General features: G+C 40.8%; 1 protein-coding gene across 3 annotated transcripts; it reads right to left on the bottom strand.

Annotated features, from left to right (window-relative positions):
- Positions 1–491: 491 nt before the first annotated feature.
- Positions 492–26524, bottom strand: nfic (nuclear factor I/C). 3 transcript variants are annotated; one of them, XM_084548101.1, is made up of 13 exons: positions 26384–26524; positions 20050–20220; positions 19646–19822; positions 16679–16862; positions 15329–15403; positions 15157–15231; positions 13972–14104; positions 11448–11569; positions 10521–10619; positions 10249–10406; positions 9850–10033; positions 9105–9193; positions 492–8614 (listed from the first exon to the last, which is right to left on the bottom strand). In XM_084548101.1, the coding sequence occupies exons 1-13, from the start codon at positions 26384–26386 to the stop codon at positions 8594–8596; spliced, it is 1491 nt and encodes a 496-aa protein (XP_084404227.1). In that variant the 5' UTR covers positions 26387–26524; the 3' UTR covers positions 492–8593. The 3 variants fall into 3 exon arrangements, 2 of the variants coding, with proteins under 2 accessions (XP_084404227.1, XP_084404226.1); XM_084548100.1 differs by having other exon boundaries at positions 10521–10634; XR_014699159.1 differs by lacking the exons at positions 492–8614; positions 9105–9193; positions 9850–10033; positions 10249–10406; positions 10521–10619 and having other exon boundaries at positions 11515–11569; positions 13909–14104.
- Between the last annotated feature and the right edge of the window lie 1021 nt (positions 26525–27545).

Genomic DNA, 27545 nt, shown 5'->3' on the forward strand with positions numbered 1-27545 from the left:
GTAATTTACAAAACAAAAAAACAATTACAGTGTATAATCCAACATTTCCTTGTAACTGGTTGAGGTATAGAGCAGAGCGTAGTATTAATTAAACAAAAACGTGAGTGAGGATGCCGGAAGTGTGGTCGGGTCATCGATATCGCGGCTCTGCGTGGCTCCACTCTCAGACCGTACTGTGCAGACTCTGGCTCCAAAGTCGCAAGATGGCGCTGTCCGTATCCCCGGGAAAATAGCATCAGTTCGACCAGTGCAAGGAAGGAAGTGATGAGACGTGTCCATATTTATATACAGTCTATGGTTTCAACGGTATCAGTCACAAGTAATAAAACCAAGGGAGTAGCCTATGCTGAGGCAAAATCCACAGTGCAAACAAAATATACAAAAAAAATACAAAAATACCAAAAAATTAAATTAAAATCCTTAATGATCGAATCAATGTTTTGGTTGCAAGAAATTAAAAAATAAATAAATAAATGAATCCTGTTGGCTGAATTGTAGTATAGCTTGTTTATTCATGGTACATTTTGCATAGGGAAACATACTCATTTCCAGTAATAAATTCATCAGAATCTGCTCATAGCAATAGCTAAATATAGGTCTAAAAATGTCAATATGGCCCACGGCAGATGGATAACACTGGATCAGAGACACAGGTCCTGACAGCTGTCACTCAAACTATGACCCATTCAAACAGGAACATACAACTGTTTGTCCAGACCCTTAGTTTATATCATGCAAATAAACACTGATAAATGACATTTGCTTCAGCAGAAAATATGTCTGAAAGAAAAAGTACTTAAAGGTTTCGTCAAAGCTGCTTCTAACTACAGGATAGTTAGGATGGGATAGTCAGAGCAGCAGCCCTTTCCACAGAAACAATCGACTCAGAATTACTATCAGCACTCCTGCGACATGGTAGGATTGCCTCAGTCTCATCTACTATTTAATTATATTGTCATAGCAGCTGAGTCATCAGGTGTTAAAACTGAACATTAGGATAAGTTAATTAGTCAGAAAAGATGGAAGTGACCAAGGTAAATTGTTAATTCTGAGGTGTTTCAGTATAGCAAATAATACACTTGTGAGAGGGGACACCACTTTCACCACATTTGTTTGTTATTTTCACGTATTGAAGATGTGTAATGCATCACCATGTTGAGACTTATTGTCGTTATCCCATAGCTGAACTGAAACATAAATTTAAAAGTCATGCAATAGGTGATGAAACCTCATCCTGCCTTTGCCATCGCTGATGTTGTGGTTGTGTATGTGCAAGTCAGTGAAGCAGTTTCTCACTTACGCACTCTCAGCGACAATTTGATGAAAAAAAAATGATTGAAATGTGCATTCAAATCAAATATTCTCTGAGAAAAACAACTCGACATAAACCGTGCGGTAGCAGTGTACCAGCAGATAAGAGAATCCGTAGCAGAAATGACACTGGAAACTGTTAATTGTGTCTGAACAGCACTTGATCTGTACCACAGAGAAAAATATTTTCTACATTGGCAAACCATTCCAACGTGAATATTTAAAACAAAAGTATGATTTTTGAAAACTAAACTGGCCATATTTATGCCACGTCTTACATTACACACAGGTACTTGACCATGTCGCCAGAAACACTATAATTAGTATCAGATATTTTGTCAAAATATATGACAAAATAAAGCAGATAAAGGAACTCATTATGACACTGGATCAGCACTGCTAATAAGCCTTCATATGCTGAGTTTGTCCCTATCCTGTCCTCTGTCACTTTTGTGTCCCTTTTACGTGTTTTAACATGTGTTAGCTGCATTTAGAGTTTTATTAAAGTGCATTCTTGAAAGAAAGTGAAAACAGGACACAGCTTTAGTCCATGAGCAAAAAAATCTGCCTTACAACAAAGAACCATAAACTCTGAAATGACCGAACCTCGATTTCCCTTAAAAACGCAGATGTTCTTTCGGTGCCTCTTTGAAATTTTCTTCAAATCTTTGGTTTGTTTATGGCACCTTAGGACCTGCACTAGTGATGGCAACACATAATGTGCTGTAGTTTTCCATTCGACACATACTGTACAGTTTAACTAGCAGTAAAATGATAGGCACTGCTTGTAGAGATTTACTTTGTTATTTTTGTTTAGTTTGTTTTCAGTTAGGAACGACCTACTGGTTCATTTGAAGTTAACAGAGAGACAGCATAGTTAATGGTGCACTAGCGGAAAGTTTGCAAGAGAGGCTAAAATAGTCTGTAGGCTCTTATTTTCTCTAAATATCGCGATGCACACAGTCTCACCAACTTATTAAGACTTTGACTTTAGCCTCATGACTACGTCTCACTGCATTTTAGATTGGTTGTTGCATTTGTGGTTTACTTATGATCATGAAATGTCTCTAATACATTTTGCAGACACCCTATGTGTACTGACAAACTTACATTCAAAAAACATCTACAGCTTTTAGATCGTGTGCCTTTAAATAGGACATAAATCCTCTCTACAGGTGAAGGTTTGAAATGTAGACCTGTTTGAACATGGCTAAAGCTTGGGCTGTAAGAGGAGCAAAGAGATTCCCAGGAAACACCTGCTCAGATGTAACAGCGACAACATCAACCGTACAATACTAAACCTTTCATTAATTCATTTACTGGTTAACCAGCACCTTCTCAGTCACAACTCAGCCATGTAGTCAGTCCCACTATATGAGTTAATAACCTTCGTAGGAAAGGAAAGAACTTTCATCCTCCTACTTGTAATTTTAAGCTGCATCCATATGGGTACCGCAGTTCTGATTCATACCGTCTCAGATGTATCATCAAATTATAAATTAAATCTTGGTTCATGTTACTCTAGAAAATGGCTTTGAAGATTAAAAAGGTGTCAATGTCGAAGTAATGAGCAGACTTCAATGTACATTTTTGAATTAAACTAAAAATAGCACCATTATGAGGCTGTTTATCAAGTACATGTCTCCTGGGTGGATAATTTGAGATGGAACTTCGATTAAGAAATCTACAGTCAAGATGAAACTCAAGCCGGGTCTGGTGGTGTATTACTGCAGATCTTAAGTCTGTGTAAATCTAGTACATTATTTGCTTTTTGATATGTCAAACCATTTCTACAAAGGCTTTTTTTTTTTTTTTTAATCCAACCTGTCTGTTACATATTTGACGTAAACTTAATAATTACATGAATTCTACCAAATTAAAGGACATTTTCCACACGGGTGGAGCTATAACAAAAAAAAATAACATATAATTAGTCATAACTCAGTGTGTAATTTTGCACACTTAATTCAAAAATAAAAAAAGCTGTCACTTTTTGACATCGTGTACTAGACTCAGATCCAGTCATACATTTTTCTGTTACGCATTCAAGTTCACCACTTCACTTCACTTAACCTGACATCCAAGACTTACCCTTCATAAACTTAATTTTATTACTAAACCAGCCACAGATTTTCCCATTTCATGGGTTCACTTACTCAGTTACTTGGCCGCTGTCTTAAGAAAGTCAAATTAAAATGCACAAACACAACAGACTTAAGCATTCTACACATCTTTTTATAACTAATAAGTTCATGTTGTACATATTTTTATACACATTGCTGTGTTTAAACATATTATTCTATAAGCAAAGTAATTATAACAACTCAAGGAATATCTAAAATGAACCTAAATGCCATGTTGACTAAGAATAGACTTAAGTGCATGCAACATGTAAAATTCAAAGTCATCTATTACCCTTTGTAGTACCTTAACACACGTGGTGACATTAGTCACATGGTCAGAGTCGTCATACAGGCGAATTGATGGTGTTCTTTTGACTGATCACTGAGCTGCAAAGCTTTGAAACTCAAACTTGAACACGTTTAACACACTTCAGTTACATGGGATGAGTGACTTGGCAATACTGGCACAAAGCCAAAATATTCACGATATAGTGAAAGCTTTTTCCCTGGATTAAGTACTATCGAATGGGTTGTTTTTTACGTGTTTAACACAAATTATTAAAAGAACAACAAAGAAAACAAAACAAAAACAAGATGTTGACAATGCTGAGCAGCATCTCTGGAAAAAAAAAGCACTTTGTTTGCAATGGGAACATTAATAAAGGACTTAACACCAAACAGCAGAGGCACTGAATTAAATCAGCAAGTGCAATCAACACCTGAGTATGGCAAATGATATCTATGAAAAAAAACACCTCTTAAAAAAGGACGGCCCCAGTTCTTTTTCACAACTTATTTCCAGTCACCTGCTTGTTCGGGGTTTAGATGTAATTCAGAGGCTAATTCCACTGTCGCGTTAAATTAAAGTATCATGTGATAAGTGTTTGTATCTGGAGTGTAAATTATGATGATGACGTTTTTGCATCAGCACAAGGGTTTAGATCTCCCTTTGTATTTATGACCACCTCTTATGACCAGTTTCTCACTTAGGTCATTGGATGACACCTGGACCGTAGTCACACGATGAAACATGTCAGATGAAGCATCAGAAAAAGAAAAAGAAAATGGGTGGGATGTGCTTAGGTCAGCTTAGCTCAAAGCTAAGCCAAACACATCTGCATTGTGTGTTTAGTGAGCTGAGTATCTACGGGCGACTTTACAGGGGGAAGAAAAATCCTCTTTCTCACGTGACAGCAAATTCTACAAACGTCAGACTGTTGCTTTGACGCTGTAAATGCTCGCTCATTAGCTGAGCGGAGGAGAGCATAAACACCTGTTGTCTCGTGTTGCGTTTACTGAGTTTATATTGAAGCTAGCATCTCTGGTGACACGTAGCCACAACCAAAAAAAAATCAAAAAAACAAAAAATAAATCAGTGCATCCGCTAACGTACTATGTCAAGCAATCAAACATGCCGTTTATTAAGCGCTATCAGCTGTGCCATAAAAAAGTATGATCACATAATGTATTATTATTCTCTGACTAAAGGCAAGGCACATAATGTCTTTTTATGAAATATCGTGCAAAATAGAAGTTTAAGAGAGAGAGAGAGAGAGAGAGAGAGAGAGAGAGGGGGAAAAGGAGGACGAAGAGCAGGGCTGAGATGGAGAGGTATCATCAGGTTGAGCCATGCATTCTTTAGGTCAGCACAGCGACCAGGGCAGCACCATGCAGTATACATCAGCTTGAAGCCAAGTTTAACCGAACCTTAAATCAAAACCAAGCTCACACCAGCACTTTCACTCTATATTCCGAACCCCTTGTAGGCACTGACTCGTGTGAACTTTAACCCCAAGCACCCCCCAAACCCCCTCGGGGGAAAAAGAAGGAAACACTCTGACACCCGTGTTCGGACAGAACACAGAGCAAATTCAGGGTGGTGCCGGACTGCATAGTATGTACAGCGTTAATAGAAAGACGCATTTCTGTCAGTTAAATGTCAACGGTAAAAATCACACACGCGTTTCAACACTGGCTGTCACCGTAGGAGAGGCCGCTCTTCATCTGAACTGCCGTGCAAACACACCCAGCCACCCTCTACATACGTATAGTTGGTGCACATTCTTCTAAGTGAAAGATTTTAATAGCTTAAAAGTATCTTTTACTGCCTGCTCCTGGGTGAGTGAAATCACTGTATAAATCCAATATTGCCACCGACCGTACCACTCTTCTCTGTACAGTCCAAGCCATAAATACTGGAAAAGTTATGCATCTTTGATTTATTTTGGTTTGTTGTTCTTCAGGCCATGAGCTAAAGCACATTCTGAACTGTGGGATAAATAAAGGATTCTTTTATCTTATCTTATTAAACTGCCAAAGTTTAAGAATTTTGTGGAAGATATAGCCCTTTAACACATTGTGCTGAAGGTTTAGGGACAGACGGTTGTTCATCCTCTTGCTTGATATATTCCAGGTGCCTTTTGCAAACTCACAGACGTCTGAACACACTTTATGTTTTCCTTGATAATGCTCTTCCAGGCCACACCGCAGCTACCCCTTAAATAAAATAAAAATAAATAAATAAAAGAGGGGACTCTGAACTATTTTTTATGAAATGGTGAAATGAAAGCTGCTGGGAAATCCTCTGTAAACGTCGCAGTTTTTTCTTCGCTTTCCTCTTTCTCACTGTTTGACAGAGGCTGCGTTTTGTTTCGTCGGTCCTTAGTCCCCTACGGGTTTGTTTTTATACGGTTTTGCAAAAAGCAGAGCAGTTTAATTCTTCTGAGGCTTACGGGGGATTTAATCTCACAGTAAACCCTCCGTGGTTCTGTTTACAAGGTATTATGTAAGACTACATCCTGGAGAGCATTCTCAGCTTTACTGTGCAGTGGTAAAGGAGTCTGTAAATGTCATATATTAGTTTTTTTTAAAAATGTATTTCACATCGAATGTGCTGAAGCGCAGAGTCTGAAGCACTGGACTATAGATTGGGTTACTGCTCAGACCGTGGCAGTGGTTGCAAAAGCGGATTTGAATCTATTGTTCCTCTTTTAAAGAACATCTCCCAGGCAGGTGAATGATATTTATAGGGACATAAAAATAGCATTTCGCTGTATAACATTCCCTGTGCGTAACAAAACTGCGAATCCTCTTCTTTGCTCGATCTGACTGCACGTCTGCTTCAGACTGTGTTTTTTTCAATCGATTCATTTATGAGCTATTTCTTTCTACGCATCCATCAATTGTTTTCCGAGCAGCTGATTAATAACAATTACAGATCAACATTAAGACACGTTTACATTTTCCATAGAAATGACACATTTAATAATTTCTTCCTGGACTGTATCCTGTCGCTTCAAAAACTCACTGTTACTTCTAAAAACATGTGGTCTTGAGTTGTTGCAGTTACTAAATAGAGAAATTATTGTTTTTTAATTGGATTAAATGTTAAATGATTTTAAATGTTTGAAGACATTCCAGACTATGACAAAAATGCAGCATTCGATATTTAAACATTAAAAAAATTGCTCTCAAAATATTATTAAAATAACTAAAGCCATAAAAAGCCTGCCAGAACTAGGTATTGTTTTACGTCACAAAAGCACAATAGAAATGCACATTGCACTTAAGAGATCTTCAATTATGGCTTCAAATTCTGAATTTGTTGCTTGCTGGCACTGCTTAACCACCGAGGTTTGACCCAATAAGACAAGTTCTCTCATTCGTCTGTCTCTGTCTCACCGAGCCTGAACAGTAACCAAACACTACAGCTGGTGTTCCTCCGCGGATTGTTCAAATTGTGTTGGGGTTGAGTTATACGGCGGAGCCCCGCAAGCGACCCCTACACGTTCTAGAGGTGGACAAGATACCTGTATTTTGTGCTCAGATTAAGTCAGCATGTGCACGAACTGACCTCGTTAGCAAACAGTAACTTCAATAATTCACCAGCACCACCAGAATTTAACCATGCTCATCATAGTGCAGCGCCTGCTACAGGCGTATCTCTGTCTAATGCACCTGTCACAGTGTTCTTTGAGACATGAACTTACCTGGGGAATGTGCATAGACTTACATTCTTAAGCCTATCCCTGGAGACTTATGCTAATGTCTAATTTCCAAAGTCTAACCCTAACATAACCGCAACCTTAGCCAAGGATCCACAAATCTCTCTCTCTCTCTCTCTTTCTCACATACACACACACTTTCTCTTCTCTCACTTGCCTCTTTTTTTTTAATTCTAAAAGAGTTTCCTTGTTTTCTTGTCTTCAAAACACTGTACCTTTGTCCATTTGGAAAAAATACCAGCATGGCTGTTTCATGCAGCCCAACCCAGTTAAGAGTAACGCTGGGCATAGGTCTATACGGGTACGCTACTGGGTATTCTATTGCAAGAGGCAGAAATATAGCTCTTATATTACTATTATTGTTTTAAATGGTTTAAAAAGCCTTATCCAACAGTCTTAAAAACATGAGCATCACGCGGCAACTTAAAGGTGTCAGGCTGATGATTGTCAATAAAAAAAGGCAAAGCCTCTATCTTTTGGTGGAGAGAAAAAAACAAAGTGCCTTTCACCTTGTGATTTTCTTCAAACAAATCAGTAACAGAAAGTGCAACAAAACATTACATGTTAACAATAGGATCTCTCGTTCTTTCTTATTTGCATATATTATAAGCAGCACCTGCAGCAGAGAGGGGCATTCTGGGTTGTTGAACGGGGTGCGAGGTCTATATAGGCCATGTACTGGGTTTAGTGTAAAGACCCAGGGTACAGGGGTAAAGGCTGACATCCGTCCCAGGGAAACAGACCACATCCTGGGGAAACAGTTAGGTCTTAGTCTTCTAAGGATCTGGTGTGTTGATGGCTGGTCCCGGTCTGTAGTCCATATTCGACCAACCAGACCACTGCACCGATCCAATAGTTTCACTTGAAAATCGCAGCTCACACAAGTGCCCCTTTGTGTCAGCTGCGTGGTGTCATATAGAGTAGTTCATGGGGCTGTTAAAAGACAGATTGAGAGGAGCTCCCTTCTTCCATCCGGACCGCGTCTTCTGGCTACGAACACATATATAAATATACCGTGATGTATATCTATATATGTATGAACCCCGCATTACTACAAAGCTGAATATATTTTTCCTTTGGCAACGTCTTGACAACATTGTTTCCTTTCCTCCGGGACATTTCTGCCAGGACAATTACCTTTACTGCAGAGTTCACTCAGTTGCCCAGATACCAAGACTGGAAGAGAGACAGAAACACAATTAAAATTTACACTGAAATGACTTGAGACTCCCCTTTATCCACTAACCCTGTGGTTCACTGCTTCCCCATCATCCCACTACTAGTCATGCAGTATATGCACATCTGCAACCTGCCAGTTACTAAATCTCGTACCTACCTTACATCTGCAAGGAGTGTTTTTGGATTCAAGATGCTTAATGATAGCGTGTGTTAGCATTAAATGTCGACTATCCGATATTTTATTGGCAGGTTTGTCATTGAAAGCGATTATAGTAATATTACAGAGAAGGGACACTGCCAGAGTCGAGAGGTATACATGAAACAATCATCTTATTGATTTTGCGTCTTCTTAATTTAGCAGAGAGGAAGAAATTACAGCATGAATCTGAAATTCAACAGATATCTGGAACTGACTTTTGTTTGGTTTGTAGGGTCAACCGAGTTGTCCGTAAGTTGAAGCTGACAATATAAAGGGAGCCACACCAACCTGAGCTTGGTAGAGTCCACCTGGGTCTCGAGGGGTGACTCCAACAAAGGACGAGCGATTGGCAGGGGGTGTCCCAGGGGCAGAGTATGCTGAGAGTGTTTAAAAATAAAATCAGGCTCACAATGTCTCAAAGTACAAGGTCACTTTTGTAAATGATGAATGATGCTGCACCTTTAATAAAATCGGTCCAGATGACTGACAGTTGTCTTAGTAAGATACAGTGGTATACATATCTCCTTGTCACTAAGGACCTACAATGGAGAACATCATCAAATCTCTTAAAATTAGCAGCTAGCTGATGTGTGAACCTCTGACCTCACCTTTGGTTTGCATGCATGTACTCTCAGCAGAGCAAGTGTCTCATCAGACTGTCCAACATGCTTTCCGCTATAGATAAGATTCTCCAGATTCTTGCCATGTTCCCAGCCCCCTCACAGCCTACTTTCTTATCTTCCACTGGACACAGCCCGTAAACCTCACCACTCTAAGTTGTGCTGAAGCCTGTTGATGGGTGGTGCCTGTGCCCATCTGGTGTGAAAAGTGGACCTCATCCACAGTTACCATCAAGTTGCCATCCACTTGCTGGCAGCCCTCATGGTGAAATCTAGTCTAGTTCAACAAATCCAAATTTCCCACAGGATGATACATTATCCTTTGACTGCTGTATGTCTATAGGACGTAGTGTATACATACTATACATACTGTATATACATATTTTAATGGCGGTCTGTCTGCTACCACTTACTGGGTGATGTGGGGGAGTTTGCGCCGCCATCAGAGGATGTGGTAGTGGCCTTTGACTCTGTAGGAAGTGTCGGCCGCGGAAGGGAGGACCGGGGAGCAGCCAGAGACGATACTGGTCCAGGGGTGGTCAGCATCTGAGAGGAGATGTAGTGACTGGGCACTTTCACCTGGTTGCTGCCATTCAGCTGGAACATAGAGGGAAAGACGTTAAGAATGAAAGTGTTATAGCGTATTTAACGTGGAAGGATATTGTGGCCGGCATGACTATATGTGAAGATAGATTACTGTCTTATCATTACTCCCTTATCTTTTCTCATTCCTTGTATTTGTACATAGGTATCCAATAAGTATTTAAAGAAAGGGAACAATGTTTGGCCCTCTGATGACTCTGTGTACTCACTGAACTGGGGGTTTGATTGGCAGGGTCGCAGGCTAAAGAGACCAGGTCTTTCAGCGGGTCCTGGGTCAGGTGGGGAGGATAGCGGATTGCTCCGTGGGGGAAGTAGGAGGAGGACGGGAAGTGAAGAGACGAGGAGGGATGGGGACTCCGAGACAGACCTAAGAAAAAAAAAAATGAAATGATTGTTTGTCCTTTCCTTTCTCCCAATAAAAGAAAATGATCTGTGTGTGTGTGTGTGTGTGTGTGTGTGTGCGTGTGTGTGCGCTACTGACCGCTGTGAACTGCAATGACGGGCCGGTGGTGCTGAGTGAAGGAGCCCATTCTTGGGGAATCTTCCTGGGGAGAGGGACTGTCCATCTCTGACTTCTTTACTGGAGGAGACAAACCTAAATCACACACAAATCACAGGGTAGGCACGATCTTTCAGGCACTATAGTGTTGTTTTAAAAGCACCGCATTTACTAGGCACTGTCTGTTCAGGATACAACCGTACCCCTTCCTCTGCAAATATATACAGTGCTGATTAAAATATATTTGGGCCCCTCAGTATTTTCAACATTTCTGCATTAAAACGACTCAAAACCTCATCAGTCATGCAAGTAGACAAAGAGAACCCAACTGTACTTTACAATCAAAGTAATGAGACTCAGGTATCGTTCAGTGTCCTGCTTTTTGAGATTTGTCTCAGTCTGTTCTTCATAACACATGTCTGTGGAGATGCATGATGGAGGACAAAGAGTTGTTGTTGGGCTGGGAAATGTTACAAATCCATCTCTAAAGAGTTTTGAATCAACAAATTCACAGTCAGACAGACTGTGAACAAATGGAGGAGACTTAAGACGACTGTTACCCTCCACAGGAGTGCTCGACCAACAAAGATCACTCCAAAAGAAAGACGTATAATAGTCTGAGAGGTCACAAAGGAAGCCAGGGTAACTTCTAAACAATCAGAATACATTTTCCAGCTCCTACACGATCTAATCACTACTATTAAATATTATCAACTCTATTAAGTCGTGATACTTTTGATTGTCTAGTATATGTTAATGAAAACAGCAGAATTTTAATACTACATGCTAATGAAGCTAATTGTGACGTTATCCAAACTTCCTTTCTGCCACCCAGCTGTGCATGCATGCAAGATTGGCTGTAAATAGCAAAGTTGGTGGCGTATTAGTCTCTTGTTCTTATTGTGTTACCTCCTTCCATGTCATCAGTCCAGTTCCTGGAACTGCTGGCAGGAGACGAAGGTGAGTGGTAATACTCCCCACCTGGACTATCAGCGTCTTCCTCCATAGAGCCAGACTTATGGCGCTTACTCCTGTAGACACAGACATTTAGGATTATGGTTTCACGGTGCAATCTGTGATGTGCTGCAAGCAGTAAGCTTAAAAAAATCATCATACCATAGTCACGGCATAGACATTTAAGACCACTGTGAGCCCGGAGGAGCTGATGTATGTGTCAAAGCACAAGTATATCATTTTCATTTGGATTCTCTTTGTCTACCTTTAGGAAAAAAATGCTGATGTTTTAATTCATTTTTATGCAGAAATGAAGAAGATCTCCTTCGCCTGTCATATTGTGGTAAGTTTGCATTTAGGAAGACTTTTCCAATGATGCTGTGGCTGGAATAGTCAACAACAAGATGTATGCCAGGCTGTAACTGTAAACCTGGCCTGCATTCCCACAAAGTTTTAAACCTGATTGATTTCCTTTAATTTAACGTGGTTCTAGTCACACCTGGCATTTACATGCAGTACACAATGGAATAATGGTATCAAGTGCAGGTGCAACACACCCAAGATGCATTGAGGGAGATCTGACCTCCTCCCAGAAGCCTGCAGCACCAGTAGTCTAGTGTAAACGCTGTATGCTTTGGAAGCACGGTCAAGGACCAATCACGGGTGCACAGCTCTCAGTATGCACGTTCACACCTGAGAAGAGAATGCATCTTCACATGTGTCTGGAGTGACCACTTGGGACTGGATCTGTGTTCCAGGGCACCGATGCAAATAAACAACTGCATAATTTGGTATGCAGTAGAACACTGTGAACACAACTGGAATGTTTTGTTTGTTTGTGCATGGGAGGCATGCACCACACAAGGCAACACAACTTACACAGAGGGTGGTGGTTGAGTAGGTGGTTCTTCAATGTGTGCCAGGATGTAATGTGTTACACTGCTAAAAGAATGTGGCCAAATGTGGTCTGAGAAAATGGTGCATCTTGTGCATCCTCAGTGCATCTTGGCTGCATTACCACCTGCACTGAGCTGCACACCTGTGATTGAATCAAATCTCTATCTATACATCACGTGTATCAGCCTCAAGGACAGCCATCCCCTTTTCTGTGGCCTGAGAGATCTTGCCAATAAACTATATATCCCAGTATGAATGTGACTTTGTCTCAACATTCAGCCACTACATGCAACTTTATCCAGCTGCAGCTTCCAGAGAGCATAGCCCATGCCCCCTACAAAACACATCTGATGAATTTGCACTTCCAAATATGGTTTGTGACTGTGTTAATATCTGTCTGTCGTCTGAACAGAAAAACATGGTGCAATGGATCATTGCTCAGATGGCAACAACTATGCCAAGTATAACAAAATGTGTTTAATAAACATCTTTTAATCAGTGCAACTGAGCTTTCTAACCAGTGGGATAAACCATATGCTTCTTTATGCTGATTTTGAACTTTGATGATGGATACAATAAACTGCAGTTTCCGCTGCTCAAACTGAACGAGAGCACAACTTAGAACGAGAATATTTCACACGTTTAATGTTTTAAATACATTTAAAACATGTCTCTGAAGGTTCTCAGTGATCCAGGGCATGGCATATCCACAAAAGGTTAAAAAGGGCAACTGGACTTGTAGAGCTGGACTCTACAAGTCCAGTTGCCTTTTTTAACCTTTTTTGGATATTTAAAACATGTATGAGTCTTGAGTTGTATTTACATATGCAATGTTTATTTCTTCATTTTTAATGCGTCCTTCTCCCTAGCTTTCCCAATCTTCTCCCACATCAGAGTTTTTACTACAGTACATTCCCTTATGCCCTCCCAGTACCTGTAAAGTGCTTCCACCGACCCCAAAGCTAGCTGAGCCAAAAAGGTCTCCTTTCTCAGCTTGACAGCTGCCCTCATCACTGGTTTCCACCCACAGGTTCTCAGGTTGCTACCATGACTGACGCCAATAACCTTCTGACCACAGCTCCCTCCAGCTGCCAGAGGCTTTGAACATGGCCCTCTGAGATTCCCTGTTCTCAGCCTCTCCTGTAACGCATGAGAAGTTCTTCCAGAGGTTGGAGTTGAGGAACTCATGGACAGGGGCTTCTATTTTCCACATAAGTCCAGCCGCATGACTGACTGCGGGTCAATGGATCATCAGACACAGGAGTGCCCAGTCACAGACCTATAAGTATCCCTTGATAATTGCTCTTGGCTATTTCAGTAAAATGATTGCACGTGTTAATGAAGCACTTATTATTATTATTTTAAGCCTCTAGCAATGCCGTAGGGGACACAAAAAGGAGAGGACGGTGCCAGTTTGTGCCAGACTAGGACATTTTAACAATAAATTAAGCTACCTTTAACGAGATGGAATAATTCATCATCTTAAAATGTATAAATAAATAATTTAGGGAGGGAATACCTTAGATCCATTAGCGTCCTCACAGAGGTAGCCATACCAGCGTGCATGTGTGTGTGAAATTACCCGCTGGATGAGGTGCTGGCCAGGGATCGTCTGAGGCTGACGGGCTGGTTGACAGACTGGTTGAGGTCGTAGCCCAGATGACCCTGGAGCTCCCCCATGGAGAAACCAGAACCGACTCCTGATATTACTGGAGCTACAAAGGGAGAACAGACTCAGTGTCGTGCTTAGAACCTTCTGAACGACGTGATGTACACCGATCAGAGATGACATTTAAACCACCTGCCTAATATTATGTGTGTGTGAAAGGCTGCATCCTGCTGGGGATGGCTACTGCCATCAAGGAGTGTCATTGCTATGGGGTGGGGGGTGCACGGTCTGGTCTAGGTGGGTGCTACATGTCTAAGTAACATCCACATGAATGCCGGGTCTAAAGTTTCCCAGCCAAACACTGTATTGTCACAAGATGTTCAGTGTCAATCACTTCTCCTGTCAGTGGTTTTAATGTTGTGGCTGATCGGTGTATAGTTCAACTCCAAAGAGAAGTCAGATGTCGAAAACTGAACTTGTGGATTGTGCTATGTGTGATACTGTAACTTAAATTCAGGAACTAGAACATGCCCAATCTCATTCTATTTACCGCGCTAACCTATAAAGGTGTCTTAACCCCCTCCTTTTCTGTTTATCTGTTCGCCCCCTACTTTCTCATCCCTGCTATTTTCTTTTCTTCCTCTTCCACCTTTCATTACAGGAACCATCATCCATCCACACATTCAGCAGCCTTGATGCCTTCTCTTCGACCTCTCTCATGCATCCCTCCATCCATTTCCCTCACGTCCTGTCTACCAACAAACGTCTCTCTCTCACTAAGGCCCTGCACAAAAATAAACACTTACGTATAACATAATTAATGCCCATAAATCCAAAGAATATGTCCTATCCAAAATATAACAAATACTCACTCATATACACAGTATGTACATTATACTGTTTGCTATTTGACATTTAATCTCGAGTGATGGTAACTACAAGCTTCTGATCATTAAATTAAACACCCACACTACAAATGCAGAACTGAACAATTCATATTTCCCGTATTTAATGGTATGAAAGTCTGTCTATAGTCCAATGACATGCCAAGCACGATGTAGCTCAAACATGAACAGTGCTGAAGATTTGGTGTCACAATGCACCAACATAGGCGGGTAAAGGCCAACCATAATAATTGTAAGTGTAAAGCCGACTTACTTCTTGTCACCTGGACCAGTTCAGTAACAGTAAAAACGCCTGACGTCACAAAACTCTCCTGGAACTCTGGACCATCTGCAGAAACATAACGGCTGTTCATATCTATACCCGTGGAGTCCGATTATTATTTTTTAAGGATTAAAATAACATGTGTTTAGTTATGCTACGTTACCTATGTTGGCAGTCCGACTGTCCTCCTGATCAGAACCCACTCCTGTACAACTGGGAGGGCTTCTCTGGTCTGCCTCTGTAGAGAGAGGTACACAGAGAAAGTAGAACAAGTGCCACTGTGTGTGCAGGTAAAAAAAAAAAAAAAAGTGTCCTGCAGGATAGCTCCAATAGCGTAGATGGAGCCTGAGGATAACCTAAGGATAAATTGTTGTGCTACTATAGTAGTCCTTGGAAGGAGACATGCATGGATTTCCTATTTTGGGAAAGACTGGTGGTCCACCTAGCTAGCTGGGCCAAAAGCTACCTAAGTCATTCATCTGTTTTGACCATTGACTGTACTCAGCTGTACAAAAAGGTAGATAAGAATTGCATTTGACATATAATGTATTTTTTTTTAAAATGACAAACATACTGTACATTAAAGGGGATCTACTGTTTTTTACAACCTGGACCTTATTTCTGGCATAAAATACGATCGTTTACTCACCCATATAACTTTTGTGTAATTTGTAGTCGTTCGGGAGATATTTAGAAATGCATATATCCATATAGTGGGAGTGACTGGGGCACCGAAACGATGATGTCATCTCTGAGCGCCGCGCACACCCGCGACGGTCGGCTTGTTTACCTGTAATTTGTTACTGCTATGGTTCGTCCACAACCTCAGAATGGGAAAAATATTCAGCCATGCTGAAAAAAACTAGCAGTAGCAAATTACAGGTAAACAAGCTGCCCGTCGCGGGTGCGCGCGGCGCTCAGAGATGACATCATCCAGGTCAGAAGACATCATCTGACCTGGATGATGATAACAGGTAACTCCGGACTCAACGGGGAATAGCACTAGCGTACGATAACAAAACATTGGTGAAATGAATGAGTTTCGCGGCAGATAATGCGTTATTTAGAGGCTGCTTTTCGGTGCCCCAGTCACTCCCACTATATGAATATACGCCTTTCTAAATATCTCCCGAACGACTACAAATGACACCAAAGTTATATAGGTGAGTAAACGATCGGATTTTAAGCCAGAAATAAGGTCCAGGTTGTAAAAAAACAGTAGTTCCCCTTTAAAGATAATCAGAAGTAATGTAATGAGAGGGTCTTTACAAGAAGGAATACACTGTTTAAGATGTGAAAAATTGGATATAACACTGATGTGCTGTTACAGTTAAAAATTTTATGTTAAAATGGAATGAAAAGATAATATAAGATAATAAAATGTATTCATAATAACAAAAGAATGAAAACTTGTAACACACCACTGAAGCAAATGTAGACTATTTCATGTTGCTCGGGAGCCATATGATCCACATGCATTAAGGACACCATTACAGTGTGTGCTGGTAAATACCTCTCTCGTGTACATAGTAAGCGAGGTAGAGGTCGAGCTCTTTGACAGAGACGGAGATGTGTCGAGGCTGGACACAGAGTATTGGATTGGAACACTGGCCTCCTTTCACGAGCCGTTCGCCGTCGGTGCTTTCCAGCGGGATTCCTTTAAAAAGGATGACCATCACCAGGTCCAATCGCCACACCTCAGGAAAAGACGAAACAAAATCATTACTGATTCCGTGGATTCACTGCGTCAGTCCTCCTCCTCAGGTGTATAATACAGATTCACTGTTAATTTAACAGTGTGGAGAAAAGGACATTTATCATGCCATAACCAAGTAGCCCCAGATTGACAACATGCTACATGGAGCGTGGAGCACCTAAAATCAATTGCGCACTCTTGTACTGATATCTAACTTGATTTGTAGCAACATGAAGGACATTAAAATGAAAAAATACTAGGGTGAAACTTTTATAAACTGACTATGAGAGGGCACATGGGGTAAATACACAGTGAAGACAAGGGTAACAAGACACAGGTAAAACCAATCAGACAATCATCAATGGCAGAAACAACACAAATACAGGAAGTAAAATAAATTGTAACTGACAAAAAAAGTGATCGTTCGAATGACGATCAAGGAAACAGAAAAAATTTAGTAAAAAAGGTCGTAATAATTCAGATATTTGAATTGAAAAACACGGACTGTGCAGAAAGAAAGTAAAGTAGAGCAGAACCTCAGGTGCAACTGCTGAATCAGGACAGTAGCACCCAGGTAGCCTCACAGCGAATCTTACTCCACACCCCAGATCCAATCTGGAGACCAGATTCCTTTGCTTTCATTGCTGCATCTTGGAAGTTTTACATGTGAAATAATGTTGTAAGAGTCTATTATATTATATTGAGGATTTATTTCATAAAAGTGTGGAAACTTATGAAGCGTGTAGAAGCCGACCTGGGACTTGTATAATTCATAACATGACATGTTTGTTACACAGAGCCATCTGATAAGTTGTACTTGGGCATAGAAAAGGCTGGTATATTCAAAAACCCTCAGCAGGAGATTTAATCACATGCCGTTGCACGCTAACTTAAACCAGTCAGATCTAGAAACATATAACTGGAGAGTAAAGTGTTTGCATGTGGTATGTTAACAGATGATTCGTGCCGTCTCTGACAAAAAACAAACAAATGCAGATAAAAGGTTTAAGTTATCTGCCACAAGCACGCAGAATGAAATTTGGTAAGATTAATCTTGATGAGAATCCAGCTGCCTGGCAATGTAAAAGAGTCACAGTTATACTCATAAGTTTACATAGAGATGGGAGATTAATTGATTTCTTACAGTCTACGTGAACTCAAGACATATCATGATTCAAAACAGTTTTCTTTATTAAAACTGTGTTATGGCAAACGTAATATTCAACTGAACAAGAACAATAAGGAAAGGTTTGCCAATATGCACAAAAAAAAGTCAAAATAACATGATTTGATAAATATTCACAATGAAAATATTACAATAACAGGCTGAATTTAGAAGTTTTTCCATCAAAAAGGTGTCAAATATGTGCTCTTTCACGCATGTGTGGTTTTGTAGCCGTACACTGTTTTCAGTAAACATTCGTGACGATGCTCAGCAGAAAAATAACACGAGAACATCATCACGTGCAGTCCTCGTCAGCCGGTGCTATTCCCACAAACTATTTGCAGCTCCTGCTCCACGTGGGTTCAGGTGCTAACGCGGGTTTGTCGTGGCGCTGCCTTTAGTTTCACGAAAACACAACGCAGGGTCCGCTCCATGTGGGACGTTGCAAAACCAAACTATGTGCCAGCAATGGAAAAAAATGTCTCTACAGAGCCTGATTTTAAACCAACAGAAATGTTGTAGAAGGACCTGACGCTAGCAGTTCCTGTGAGGAAACCCAACCACATCTCTGAGGTTCTCTCGCTCCATGAACAAACTGTTTGTGCGTCAAGAAAGGCACACTGTAAAAAATTACAGTTATTATTTTCTTCTCTTTAACACTTCAGTCATGACAAGTTTTTGATATTGAACTCAGTTTAATAAGTTTTACGGACTTAAACTTAAAGTAATCCACTGTCTTGACTTCTTGTGAGTTTTGTCTGTGTGGTCAATGTTCATTTAACTCATGTCTTGAGTTGAAATAAGCGATGGGGGAGGAGGAGGAGGAAGAAGGGTGGTATGATCTGAACACTGCCGCGATTTTCAAATTTTTTAATTAGACAGAACTATTGCTATAAAATTGCGATACCTTCCAAACAAGGCTCAACAAAGCAGGATTAAACCGCGGTATTGCAACGTCAGCAAAAATACTGGCACCATAAGCGTCATGGATGGGTGGATTTTAGAACCGGTTCCCCTTCCAGGAATGCATTCCAAACAGGCTGTTTTTGGTGGATCAAACTTTAACGTCCTCCTCCCAAAACAGCTTGAATAAAATAAATGTTTAATTTCTGGCAAGATATGAGTTGAATCTGTCAACTTGCTATTAGTCGTCAAGATGAGAAATCAGTAAGTGGGAGTGGAAACAAAAACATTAGCGCTCTCAACTTAAAATGGCACTATAGTTAATTTGGGGGGGGGGTTGGAGCCTATCCCAGCTGTCATCAGACGAGAGGCGGGATACACCCTGGACAGGTCGCCAGAACATCCAAACTCCACACAGAAAGGCCCCCAGTCGGCCCATGGACTCAAACCCACAGACGGTTATCTTCAGGTTGAATTTACTCGCATTTTTAAGGCAGCAGGTGAACTTTTGCTTCTAAGTTTTACTGACTTGCAATGTTTTACAGTGTGTGAAACAGAGCCAAGACAGGCGTTAAATTGTACATCCATGACCCGTGACACAATAAAATCCTGTTGATAAAACTAAAAGTTAAATCCCTCCGAGGTGAAAATAAAATACACACCCTAGCTTGGCTCCAACAAGTTGAAAAATATAAATTAAATAAAACACAATTTACCTTGTCAGCTTGTCTGAGACAGTCTATGCGTCTCATTTTGCCTTTCTGGTCGGGGTTTGACAAGACACAACAGGCAGCTTTCTTCCCGGTGATTGACAGCACAAAGTCTTCTCTGCATTCAGGTCTAATGTCCTTTCTTAGCTTAGCCAAAAGACGACTGGCCCACTTCTGTTTAACCTACAAAAACAATGATGTTGTAAAGGAAGAGATACAGTACAATACATACACTTAATTACACATTATTCGGGAATACATCAAGTATATGAATATGTGGTAAAACGCTGGTGTGGCTATAAACAAAGTAGGCGCACACTGTTGAATTTGCAAAACAAACTATTTAAACCGTTTCAAATATAATTTATATGCAAATTTCAGCTATCCACCTCTCCACTTATCCACCCCACCTCTGCCTTCTCCCCCAGTAGTTCATCTTTGACGGCTCTCTCTTCTTCCTTAGTCATCCTCTTCTCGTGCTTTTTGAAGTATTTCCTTTTCCTGGCCTGGAGGTTGAACCATGTGTAGGCGAAGGCACGGACCTGGGGCAGCAGAGCCTCAATGAAAGGATGAAACTCATCCTGTATGTAAATACAGAGGGACACAGTACAACACAGTTATCGGCTGCGGTGCATTTCCTTCATTTATGAAAATGCAGTTTGGGTGCCGAAAGATTTCACGACTCAGTGATTTAAATCTGCTTAAACTGCGAAAAGTATGTCCAGCAAAAGAAATAGTCTAAGATGACGCATTCACCACCATTTTAAATTTGAAAAACACATTTTTTTTGCATTTTCTGCAAAACCTAAGGTCACAGTTTGATCTGTAAATCAATGATTTTGCCTGATCAAAACATAACTTTAGACGTTAGATATTTATGCTATCTTAAAGTGGCATGCAGGGGCCAACACAAGGCTTTTACATGGGGTATTTCAGTATAATACTTTTCCTGGAGCTTTTATTTTGAAACCAGGTTTTGATTCTTGAGAGGAGAAATCTTTGTTGCAGTGGCGTTGCTTTGTTAAACATAAAGTTCACAACTTTTTGGAGGAATTTAACGTCTTCTGTCACCCTGTATACAGTTTGCTGTGACTGAGTTGTCAGTGTATACAATATGTCATGACAGAAACGATGTTGTGTCAGTATGCAGTTTAGGACTTTAATAAGACAAATTGCTATATTATTATTTATGCTTTACATTTATAATTAATTTCACACACAATCAACAGGTTAAATCTGTGACAATGAACAATATGAAGACCAACTTTAGTTTTTCTACGAGCAAGTAATATAATGACACGATATGACTATGTGCCATCTCATATTGTCTCACATGTATACTCTCTACTACCAAACTGAAACCATATTACTAGAAAGTCATAACAATTGAATACAAATATATAATGTAAGTATTCACCTACTTTGAAGTGACCTAATTCTATGGAGGTCTAGAACAATTTTAGTTTGTAGTCTAGTCTCAATATGTGTCTCAGTATAAAGACACCTGTGTTTGGAAGGTCCAGTCACTGATGAATCATTATTCCCGGCAACAGTTACACTATGAAGACAAAATAACACCCCAGGCAACTCTGAGAAAGGGTTACCGAAACGTTTAAGTCAGGAAATGGATACAAATAAAATGTCACCCTGGAGTTCAGATAAATACATCATGAAGAAATGGAAGGCACAAGCCTTATGTGTTAACCTGCCTAGAGCAGGCTGTCCTCACAAAATGAGTGACCGTGCAAGGTGGAGACTAAAGAGAGAGAGAGGAGTTAAAAGCTGCTGCAGCTCAGATAGGAGAGACTCCGCTTACAATAACTGTTGCATGGCTCAAAGCTTTATGGGAAAAAAAGTGGTAAAGTGTTATTAAATCTCGACAAGAGTCCGTCTGTGGAGGAGTCCACGGTCAACTGGAAGAAGGTTTTTGAATCTGATGAGACCAAAACTGAGTTTTTTAGGCATGCTACTGTAAATCACAACAAGCACACCACTTGTGAAGCACGGTGGCGGCAGCATCATGCTGTGAAAATGGTTCTCAGTAGCAGGCCTCGGATGCCTGTAAAGGTCGAGGGTAAAAGGAATGCAGCAAAATATCTGAAAACACTGGAAGATGATCTGATTCAAGAACTACAAGAACTGATTCAAGAACTTTGTGGCTGGACTTGAAAAGCACTGCTCATGCCTGATCTCTGTGCAACCTGACTCAGTGTGCTACTACACCGACTTGAAGCTGGTGAATACTTATGTAATCACTAATTTTACATTATATATGTTTAATCAACTGACATCGCTTTGTAAATTTCTGTCAAAAAAGCCAAATAATGTTGACCATGGTTCCATTTATTAAAGCAATGAAAGGGAACTAAACCTGTCTCCACCAGTCCTCTGTGCCCTCCTGCACAAACCCTCCCAAGATGGTAATTGACCTGCCTACTCACTGCACAGAAACACCACTGGTTGAAGTTACTAACAACAACATGCCAACAGACGACGGACTTGTGTCTATACTTGTCCTGTTAGATCTCAGTGCTTTATACAAATGTCAGTTACGGAGTCGCAAGAGGTAGAAAGGCTTTTCTACTCGGGCCAATACTTTTCACATTATACATGCTTCCTTCAGGCAAATTATTAGGAAACACTGCATAAATTTCCATTGCCGTGCAGATGACACCCAGCTGTATTTTTATGCCACTTGTTTATATTCATTACACATCAGCTATATATTGTACTCTTGTTTATATCATGATTAGATTCTGTATATATGCTTTAATCACATGTATGTACACCGATCAGCCGCAACATTAAAACCACTGACAGGAGAAGTGAATAACATTGACCATCTTGTGACAATTCAATGTTCTGCTGGGAAACATTTGGACCTGACATTCATGTGGATGTTACTTAGACATGTACCACCCATCTAGACCAGACCAGGCACCCCCACCCCATAGCAATGACACTCCTTGATGGCAGCACCCATCCCCAGCAGGATGCAGCCAGACACAAACACACACACAAAAACGGTATAGGAACAACTCAAAAAAGAAAAACAGCACATGGTGTTGACCTGGCCTCCAAATTCACTAGATCCCAAACTGATCAAGTATTTGTGGGACGATCCAGAGGCCCCTCCTCTCAACCCATAGGACCCAAAGGCCCCCACTAACAACATCCTCTTGTCAGACACCAAAGGACACCCTCAGAAGACCCATGTCTCTTCTCTGATGAGGCACAAGGGAGACCTACACAATATTATGAAGGTGGTCATAATGTTGTGCCTGATCGGTGTATGTATCTATGACAGATGAATGTATCATATTGTTCCTCCTGCTGCTCTCTTCTCCCCCTCTCCTCTCTCTATTTTTCTGTCTCAAACCGACTGGCCTCAAGCAGTTTCTTGCTTCTGTCACCTTTCAAGCTCTGAGTTCTGTAAAGGGTTCTTGAGACAATTTGTATTGTTGTTGATGCTACATAAATAACCTTTAATTGAACTGAACTGAATTAATGCAGTGGCTACTGAATGTGCACAGTCAAGGCCATTGTTTCCAGTATGTCATCTACTAGAATGATTAGGGACCATGCTGCTAAATCATGGTGGTGGGCAGGTTATTGTCCCGCTTCTGCCACTGCTGCCCCCTAACTGGCAGTAACACCTCACCCTCTTCATTCTTTATCTGTGTTCTTGTTCTTTTTTTGAACAGACAGCGTGCAAGGAGTCATTTTGTGGTACGGTGCTGCTCCGGTCCAGCGGCACAACCAGAGGGCAAGAATGAAGAGGTCAGAAAGTGAAAGGAGAAGATCATGGAAAAAGAAAGTATTATAGTGGGAAGAGATGACAATTAAGTATAGCAATAAATAACTGAAGGCTGTTTTTAGTCTGGTCTGAAGTAATGGGGAAGAAACTTGAAGGAAATGACAGAACGGCCATGGCCGAGTCAAATGTGGCATTCAGCCCGGCTTTCCGGGATGAAAGAAACTAAATATGCAAGCACAGTATTGAAACTTCTCAACCAATGAACTCAGGCAATGTTTTTCAAGTTTCTCTGTAATTCCTAGAGCATACCTTTTGGATGGGAAACTGATAATCAATGAGTTGAATGAAAAAAAAAAAGAAATAAATGCTGTTAAATGTTGCCTTTGTTGCTTGTCGTCCCATTACTTCCTGTCTCTCTCCACTTCTTCTATAGAGACTATCCAATAAAAAGGCAAAAGGGCAAAGGAAAGAGAAATTACAGTTCTTTAAAATCATACTGAAATGGCTTAATTAACATGTCACTATAACAAATATTGTATGCTGCGTTTTATCTCTTTCTAATATAAGGGCAAAAGAAGTATTTTTACCTGAGACAGGTAGAGGAGGAGAGAGAAGAACACATCATTTTGATAGTAGTGTGCTGACTCAGACCAGGCTTGGTATTAACATAAATATTCCTGGGTTGACAATTTACATCCCCCATAGCGTTGTCTATTCTTAAGCAGATTGCTACATGCTCTTCCACACTGATGTAGTTAGGCAGCTGTGCCTGTGGGTTGGAGAAAATGCTGATTTTTATTTTTTTCATTTTTTTCCCTTGGAGTATTTTTTTTTTTTTTTTTTTTTTTTTTACAAAGAACCCAGACATGAGAGAGAGCTCTGGTTGCCTCAGATGACTCTGCCACGTTAACTTCAGAAACGATGACATGCCAGAAAGTTTGGGCTCCGGAAAATTCCCCCCGCAGAAAGCAAAACAGAGAAAAGTCCGAAAGCAATCGTTGTCCGGTGAATATGCGCAGAGGTGAAGCGGAGCATGTCACAAGAGAAAGGAAGGAGATGAAGGGTCAACAAAAAAAGAAAAGAAAGAGAAGTGAAATGACATCATGAGTTCAGCCCATCCCAAACTATGAACTTCAAGCTGCAGGCTCTGCTGCCCTCTTCCTCCACTAGTTTATCTCAGGATTGGCTTTACATACAGCAGCCCACATCAGGATCTGTGTGGTGGTCTTAATGCAGTTTTTAACGACTCATATCACATATGCTGAAAACACAGCGTAGCAACTCAAACAAGGTGTTCAAAGTCCTAAACTGACCCAATCTCTCGTGAAAGGATGTAGTAAAACAAAACATCAGGAAATATAAGTTTTATAAGCTCTTTATTAGCTTTTATCTCATACTTTTCATAGCCTAAGTAGTCTAGATTACATTTTTCTAATAATGCTGATGTGCTTACATGCAGAACTTCTACATGTAACAAGATCACTGCCACTTTTACTTCAGTAAAGGTCTGAATACTTCATCCGCCACTGCTAAAAAAAAAGTAAATATGAAAATATGCACTACAAAACATTAAAGGGTCTTTATGTGTTTTGAATAAGTGATCAATAATCAAGACATCATGAGAAGTGTAATATTATTCATCTTTGTGGACACTGCAAGCTCTGAGGATGCCCCAGCTATCTATTAAACAGCCTCCAGCCTAGGAAAGTGTACTTCATGTATTTATGGATGGAAGGGGGGGGCAACATTTGACAGTTTTCTTATCTTTGGCGTCTCTCTCGTAAAGTGGCTCACATCGCAACTTTATTAAGACTCCTTCTGTGTTTCAAACCGGGGTGAACTGGGTTCGTGATGACTAGTTGTCTCGGTCAGCTGAGAATCGGTGTTTTCCTAGCGGGACTCTGCCTCGGTCGTGTGCCGACAGAGGAGGGCCTCTGCACGGCTTGTCATTCTAACTCAGCCCGCTGGCTGTAACTGCGGCCATTTTCTGCTGACTAACACAAACGCGCATAAACATCCACTCATCCACAAACCGGGAGGGTTAGAGGCTTGAACTGAACTTCAACTTGGCCTTCCACCATACGGCGTAACGACCGGAACAGGACACACGGGCCTGCTGCAGCACGCTCGGCTACAAAGCCCCCCAACTTTCATCCCCCCGACTTCACACCTGAAACAGATCCACACCACAAACCATGTTGTGCGATTAACACCCAGCCGTCATGGGTCGAGAAGCACATTCACCGCTGGGATAAAAGCCCCGTGCGACGCCGAAATACCTCGCTCTCCTGCACCTCGGCGACACGCATTCAAAACTTCATTCAAAACCGCAGGACTTTAAAGCTGATTTGTTTTACGAGAGGCGTACGCATTGTTTCACGCGTGACATAAACCCACCCCTCCTTAGATGGCCTCTTGATAAATTCGGCACACATACATTGATCAAACAGCGCTCCGGGTCAATACAAATTAAACTTGAACAATCGTTAAACGCTGCAGTCCTCAGCCAGCGCGGACTGTTAGGTGGAAAACGCCAGATGAATGAATAAGCGGACCGACTGGAAAAGTTGGGATTTTATGAAAGTATGGAGAGTTTTGCGCCCGGTGTGTGTGCGCCGAATTTAAGGGACGGGCACTGACTATTCAGCGTTGTTGAAGAGTTGCGTTGTTCCGGAGTGTCTATTTGCCATCGCGTATTACGATATTTTATTTATGAGATACTGAATGAAGTTCAGCGTCTCTTCGTGGGCAAGCGTCGCGGATGGGACCACAATCGGACGCCGCGACAAAACTAAAAAGACAGAAATAAATAAAGAAAACTGGCTTGTTGACATTTGGAGAAATGCACAGAGGCCGCTTTCTGCTCCACTTTCAGCTGCGCAGTGTATGTTACTCATTCAGCTCCTCGCATTGCGTATTTTGGAAAAATACGAAGCAGCACACAGATAGGAAGAAACACTCTACAACAGAATAGGTTTTTGTCCTACCATTTCGAAGCTAAGCCGACACCGGAGGAAGTTAAAGCTGATTTGAATGCCTGCCCATCTTGCGCTGTTGTTTGTTATGATTCAATATTTATTAAAAAATGATCGTGCCCGCTGGAGTAAATCCGCGGTGCTCAAGACCAGAAACGTCCCGCATCTATCTTCGGGCTCCACGGCAGTTCGTCCCCCGCCCGGTAGGCTGCGGCAGAAAGGAATAGCGCCACATTAACCTCAGCTATCTTCTTTTCAGCTTCCTCTATGGCTCTATCCGCCTCGCTATTTATTTCTCCTTTCTGCTCGAGTTCCAGACACCGTTAATCCTTTCATTTGTTTCCTCACGTTTCCATTTACAATTCTTCCTCTTTTTTTTTTTTTTTTACACCCACAATTCACTTGTTTTAATTTCTGCAGTTCTTCCTTCCCCAGTAGGCCTAACTTTAAAGGCTATGCTGAACAGTGTACATGTATGTTCTCCATGATTTATTGCATGGATTAATCATAAAAACGTTTTAAAACATCAGTAACCGCTTATGAATACTTGGGTATATCCACAAGGATGAAGTCAGTACAAGAAAAGAAAGCACAAGCACTGAAGTAAACATGCTCTCAGTCCAGAAATACAGCAAAACATATTACAGCTGTAAAACTCAGGCATGCAATTTTTTGTCTACTCTTACATCCAAAACTCTTAGATATTTCAGGATATTCTTGCGTGCATTTACTTATGTAAAATGTTTCCCCAAAACGTTTCAGTGGTATTCAAACCGGGACTCTGACAAAAATATATGTTTAATAATCTTAATATTAAAAATCTCCCCTTTTCTCTAAAAACATGCTTTTACAGTCGGCGAAAAACAAGAGAAAACTATTTTTTAACGCATAGCCCAACGTTTAGACATTGAAATTAATATGATGATTGTAATTACTGTACTCTACGGACTATATATTACACTGTTTTGCCTTCGGTAAAGCATCTACAACATATTATCTATGTCATCTTCTAGGAAATATATATATGTTTGCTGCCTGAAATGACAAAATAATAAAAATGAATGTTCCTCGCTCACAGATGTAACAGATACTAGTAGTCGCTGAGCAGTTTAGTGCTATGTGAGTCATTTAAAACTCTGTGAAAGCACATATTCAGACTATATAGCAACACATT

Source organism: Chelon labrosus (genome assembly GCF_963514085.1).
Source record: "Chelon labrosus genome assembly, chromosome: 7".
Classification (NCBI taxonomy): Eukaryota; Metazoa; Chordata; class Actinopteri; order Mugiliformes; family Mugilidae; genus Chelon; species Chelon labrosus.

Excerpts from the sequence above, each read along its gene's own strand:
- nfic (XM_084548100.1), bottom strand. Across the intron at positions 19,823-20,049 it reads TACTGGGGGAGAAGGCAGAG|GTTAAACAGAAGTGGGCCAG; the intron begins GTGGGGTGGATA and ends TTGTTTTTGTAG. Across the intron at positions 10,635-11,447 it reads GACTGATGACATGGAAGGAG|GTTTGTCTCCTCCAGTAAAG; the intron begins GTAACACAATAA and ends TGTGTGATTTAG.